Source organism: Macrobrachium rosenbergii, chromosome 50 (genome assembly GCF_040412425.1).
Source record: "Macrobrachium rosenbergii isolate ZJJX-2024 chromosome 50, ASM4041242v1, whole genome shotgun sequence".
NCBI classification, from domain to species: domain Eukaryota; kingdom Metazoa; phylum Arthropoda; class Malacostraca; order Decapoda; family Palaemonidae; genus Macrobrachium; species Macrobrachium rosenbergii.
Window position 1 is genome coordinate 4,886,501 of NC_089790.1, and position 6,000 is coordinate 4,892,500.

Below are 6,000 nucleotides of genomic sequence, written 5' to 3' on the forward strand. Positions count from 1 at the left end.
TGTCAGCAGGCACCCTGAGCTTCATTTACTTTTTCCAAGAAGGCTAAGCCAAGTCCCTGTCTCTGTCACTTGAAAAGCTGATTATTTCCAACAAAGCTGGTATGATCGTGTGAAAAATTATCCTAGAAAGTGAGACTTTTGATACAGTAAATGATATTCTGTGATGCTAATGTCTTTCATTATAGTAATGGTCACAACAGAAACTTTGTATAGATAAAAAATCAGTATCTTGCACGAAAGAATATTATGAAAAGTATATACAAAGCTAGAACAAGATTTCCACCTAACTGAAAAATATATACACAACTGGAACAAGATCTTCTCCACCTAAATATCTGGTTATACTGAAGTTTAACTTGCACAAGAAATGTGGAAGGTCCTCATAAAGTCTACAGGTTTACTGGAACCAATGATAACTAAACTGCCAATTCGAATAAGGAGCCACAGGTTACATTACATACCTCAGAAATATTCAAAATATATATGTGTTCTATAGCAAGAGCAACAGCAAAAAGCTTCATAAATTCATGAGTGTGTCTATCCTCTGAAGAATACCATTTTACCATAAAAAAAAAATAAATAAATAAATAATTACGAAATATGAAAAATTTGTAAAGAAATTAACTTAATCATTAACATCTGACTAAAACACTTCCTCCTTAACAATAGGTAAGACTACTTACTAGCTCAAACAGAGTTAAGGCCTTTATAAAAGTGCTTACATTTGTGGTTTTGTGCAAGTATGTTGTACAGGACATTATTTTTGAATGATATACTTTTCTAAATACTTGTATATATATGTAGAAAATAAAAACAATGATTTTACAACATAATTTCTTGCATAAGCAGGATAATCATGCATAAAAGCTTACAACATGAATGCCATGATTCTTTAATATACATCTCCAAATTCCTTGAAACTTACCGAAAAGGCTTTGGGGCACACTTAAAGCAAGTTTCTTAATTCTGACAAACCATGAATGAAAACTAGGATATCCCTTTGGATTTTGTAAGCCTTTTCAAATTATCTTGGTGCGTAACTCTGGAAATGCAGGAAATAGGAACTAATGTACAGAAATACATTGTGACAATTATTTCAAAAGTACTCTGTAAACTAATATCCACATACATTAACCCACTGAAAGAAACCCAGATATATGGGTTGGTATGTATGTCTATTTATATTATGTACTGTATATTTATTTGGATAACATCTTTCCACAATTCTAGTCTAGGGGTCTTAGTAACTCTTTCAAACTACTGTCAAATAATGAAGAATAGAGCCCTACGAGCCTTGAAATAGTCTCATTAAAACCCCTTTGATAATTAAAATAATTAGGAAAATGTAGGCAATATTAATTGTAGCTGATCCAAGGAAGTTTTTGGGGAAAAAAAAAGTGACTGTCTCACTCATTTAGAAGCTAAGCTTGTTACGAAAAAGGAGCTTGTACACCCTGAACAAGTACACTAAGAATTTTTATCTTGCCTACAAATACTTGCTTGTCAATATATTAGGCCCTGAAATTACAAGGTCATATTAATAAACCACCAAAAAGATGACCATATAAAGTTTTATCCACAAAGTGTGATTTCTCTAAAGCCCCTAACAATTGCTAAGTGGGTGATGATTAACCAACAAAATATACAATACTGTAAGTGTCACTGACAGGTCTTGATTCACAATACTATAAGTACACTTAAGAACTAAACCTTTAAATACATTTCAATTAATTTTTTCACAGGTGGCAAATTTTTACTGAAAGTGCCCACAAAAATACAAATTATAACATAAAAGCAATAGTGGAAGGTATGAAGACATTAGAAAACCAACCATCATTTTAAAAGCACCATATGAACACCAAACAACTTAAGAAAATAGCAAAATTAAAATATTATCACAGACTGTAATCCAGGTATTTTGTGGATTTCCCAGGCACACTAAACTGCCCTATATACAATCTGATCACCAGAAATATACTTTTTAGCATCGCGAAAGAGAACCGATTCACCACGCCAGTGATAAATATTGTAAAATGTTATCATTTCTATTTCTGATGATCAGCATATACCCAGGTAGAAAAAAATAATACTGCTAAACACAGCACTTTCCTAAAGTAAAAGGACTGTATACTTACTAACTTTTTTATACAAAACAAGCATTCCTGTAACTGTTGAGTGCAGTGATTAAAGTATATGGTACTCCTTTGTGCTTTGATATTAATTGGTTTTAATGTTTACTGCCAAACTCTCAAAGCATAAAATTAAAATTTCTGAATTACTGAATCTACTATACTTATAACACTGTCTCACAACACCATTTATTGAAATCACTCTGTATCTGATGCATTAACATAATGAATGACTAAACATCGCAATTCAGAAGAGAGCACCAAAGTTGCAACATTTATATATACCCTTGCTTTGGACATTACAATCATAATGGTAGAATTCCTCGTAGCAGCACTGACATTCCATATCCGGATAAGGTATTAGCAAGAATTCATAAACACCATTTTTAAGTAGTTTGATTGAAACATCAAGTAACCACATTTTGTAGAACTATGCTGCCTGATTATGTTTTAAGAACTGCTCCAGCGGAACCCAAACCATGACCCAAGTAATGTTACTACTGCCATGAAAATCTCCGACTTTGTAACAACAATACTACTGAATCATTATTACAGTATAAAATTATCCTTATTGCAAGTAATTTTACATCTACTTAAAAAAAAAAGTTCTTAACACCTTTGGCAGGACTAAAGGGCAAAGGAAGAACAAAAGTCTCGAGTACATAAAATACAGCTTGAAAAATTCAATAGCTGGATGAAATGACAACCGGATAGCCACAAAATCTTCACCGAACTTAACATCATATGCTTGACAAGTTGTCATTAACTTTTCTTTATTAAAAAAAAAAAAGGTAGGGCTTTCATCCAATGAATATAATGCTCTACCATTAAATGTAAAAAAAAAAAAAAAGAAATAGTTGCTGTTTCTTCCTATTGTAAGGGAAATATGACAGATTCAATAACTTACACCAAATACTCATGCCTATGTTGATAAAAACTTGATTTCATTAATAATTTCATGTCTCTAAAAGAAAAGTTTTGAGATGAAAGATATTGAAATAATTTAGACATTCTACTCTCATAAGTGAAACATACATGCCTTTCATCAACAATTATTCTTTTAAAATTAATTAAAGTGTACACTAACCTACTCAAAGTCATAATCACCTGTGTCCACACAGTCTATACAAAAGACAAGGGAGGTGAGGCTTTCATCTGCTATGAATATAGACAAACATGTTCTTCACAAATGGTAATTTAAAATACTACTTTTATCTAAAATATAATATTACTTGACACTACTGTGTATGGAACTACAGTATAAGGAAATTTTTTTTTCCTTTTACTACTTTAGATGGTAACCTTTAGAGTAAGTCTGCTAAAAGTTCTGGAATGTCAAGTTTACAGAAAGACAAAATATAGTTGCTACGCAAAATAAAGTGGCATTTACCATTAAGGTATATGTGAAAATCCAGTTACATACAACACGCAAAATCAATAGAACCTTTAGCATCTAACTACCACGTTGATAAATTTAGCAAACCTATACGGTCAAACATCGGTCTGCTACTGTTAGAAGAATTCTAAGAAGGCATTCCCCAATGTTCACTGCCATTATGATTGTTATCACACAAAATATTCTATACAATCTGCAAGGAGGATATATTCATCAACAACATACAAGGCAATCTATCTCACAGAGATTGTTCAAGACATCACCGAAGTGATAAATATAAAACAAGGCAGCAATGACTGACTAATGCATACATATGAGATTACCATTCAAATTAAATGTAAAAAATAAACAGACCTTTCTGCTTAAATTATTCTTAATATCTGGTAATTGGTAATTCTCTTAAGCATAAGAGAAGTGAGAAATGTGGATGCAATGTATAATTTACAACTGATTATTCTGAGCAAAAAATCACAGAAAATCCTTTTGGTAGCACTTTACAAAACTTCAAAAGGGGGGCAACACTCTTAAGGACAGTAAAAAATAGTCTTTTCAAAAATCAGTTTAGTCTATCCAAAATATGCATTAGATGTCTATGAAATTTTTGTCTTCAGGCACTGTTTTTGTGTCAAAATCTGCATTACAGTTACCAATGTTCAATACTGCATTGAGACTGGTTACAACCAGTTTAGAATCTGAACTTACTAAAATCTTTTTTGGTGTTGAAGATCAAAAGCTTTAGCAACTGTAAATGCTTTGAAAACATTATTTAAAAATGACACTTCACTTATCACATAACTGATGATGATCTGGCAAACTTTAGTGCAATATCCTTTTTTCAAAGACACTTCCACTGCTTCTGTCATGACTCCAGGAAGACTGCAATACATGTCTCTCTATAGCAATTTCTTCAACTCACAGCTGCAAATGCAAGTCTTTCATGCTAAGAGGCTAACGTCCTTACAATAACAATGCAGTCTTCAAGAAGGCAGAGGAGAATCTGTGTCCCTTTGGTCCCAATGTATATCTTGATTTAAAATGTTCAAGGGCTTTATCTCCTCTAAGCTACATATTTGTATATCAGGAGGCCTGTAGTTGCAAGGCTTTTCCTCATACGATGCCCTATGGCTTGACTGAGCAAGTGAGGGAGCTTTAGAAAGAGGAGCATGGTAATACAATGGAAGATGAGGCAGTGGCTCTGATGACCCACCTGGGTACAGGGGTGCCTTGAGGTAACGTTCTCCAATTACCTAAGAAATATAATAAATGGTTATTCATATACATTACAATATAACGTTATTATTTCAGATGGTCAATTATTCTTTTGGATTACCTTTAGTTAAAAAATGTACCTTCATTTTCACCACACATTTTGCATTCTAATTTCAATGCAATGCAAAATACCCTGTATAGTGATTTTTAAGACTGTACAATAATTTTGATATTCATGGTCCAAACAGCTGTCAGTGAAAACTGATTTCATTATATTTGCTGACGGCAAACATCAAACTTCAATTCTGATTCTCCAAAAACCACATCATGATTACTGTTTACAAGTAATAAAGAAAGGTAAAGCATACAATGTACAATAAGAAATCTGTTAATATAAAAGTGACAAGAAAAATTAGTCCTTACATTAAGCTTACTTGGTGAGACATAACTTTAATTAAGATTGCCACAGGATATTTATATCTACAGTAAACCCCCCCATATTCACGGGGGTTATGGTACGCATCCCCCGCGAATAGCTAAAATCTGCGAATACTTAAAACCCCTCTAAAGACACTTAGAACTGCCTATTTTGATAGTTTAAACACACAAAAAAAACTCTAAAAATGCTTATACCTGAGTATTTTAATAGTTTTATCACAAAAAGTGCATTTAGTCATGAAAACGATATGAAAATACAGTAATTAGTCAATATTTCCCAGTGAAAAATACCGCAAATGGGTGAATTTTCCGCGAATAATGGGTGGATACATTCCACAGAGAAATCTACAAAAACGTGAGTCCGCAAATAGTGAGACCGCGTATTCGAATACGCGGGGTTTACTCATGATGAAATGTACGTAGCACAGAGTAACTGAGTTGCAGATTACAGTACAATTTTTTCCATGGACTTTTTAATTATGATGGGCTTCTCATTCTTTGCGGCTTTAAATTAGAAAATATTTCAGGTCTTAACATGAATACAGTCATTCGACAGAAAAATTAAAAATTCTGAATGACGAATGACGTAACGCACTTGCAGCATGATCATTACATGTTAAAAAAATAAATGTGAGCCAGGTCTGCAAGAACCAGAGTTTCTCAACTTTGCCTCATTTCAAGCCACCCCGTCATGCTTCATGTGGTTGAAGTGTTCACTCACCTGTGCCATTCTGTGTCTTTTGTTTTCCTTGGACAGCATTCTGCTTGCTAGCAGAACTAACACTATCAAAATGAATCCTCCTGCTATGGGAACAGCGATGGTAGCTG

At 33.1% G+C, this 6,000-nt stretch overlaps 1 protein-coding gene across 1 annotated transcript in view; it reads right to left on the bottom strand.

The window, feature by feature from the left end:
* Positions 1-760: 760 nt before the first annotated feature.
* Positions 761-6,000, bottom strand: part of LOC136832529 (uncharacterized) — an 80,489-nt gene continuing 75,249 nt past the window's right edge. Inside the window, exons 4-5 of the mRNA XM_067093458.1 lie at positions 5,894-6,000; positions 761-4,772 (exon numbers count right to left, since the gene is read on the bottom strand). The exon at positions 5,894-6,000 is cut by the window's right edge and continues 48 nt beyond it. Of these exons, the coding sequence (XP_066949559.1) occupies positions 4,503-4,772; positions 5,894-6,000 (377 nt within the window). The 3' untranslated portion in view covers positions 761-4,502. The remainder of the gene's footprint in view (positions 4,773-5,893) is intronic.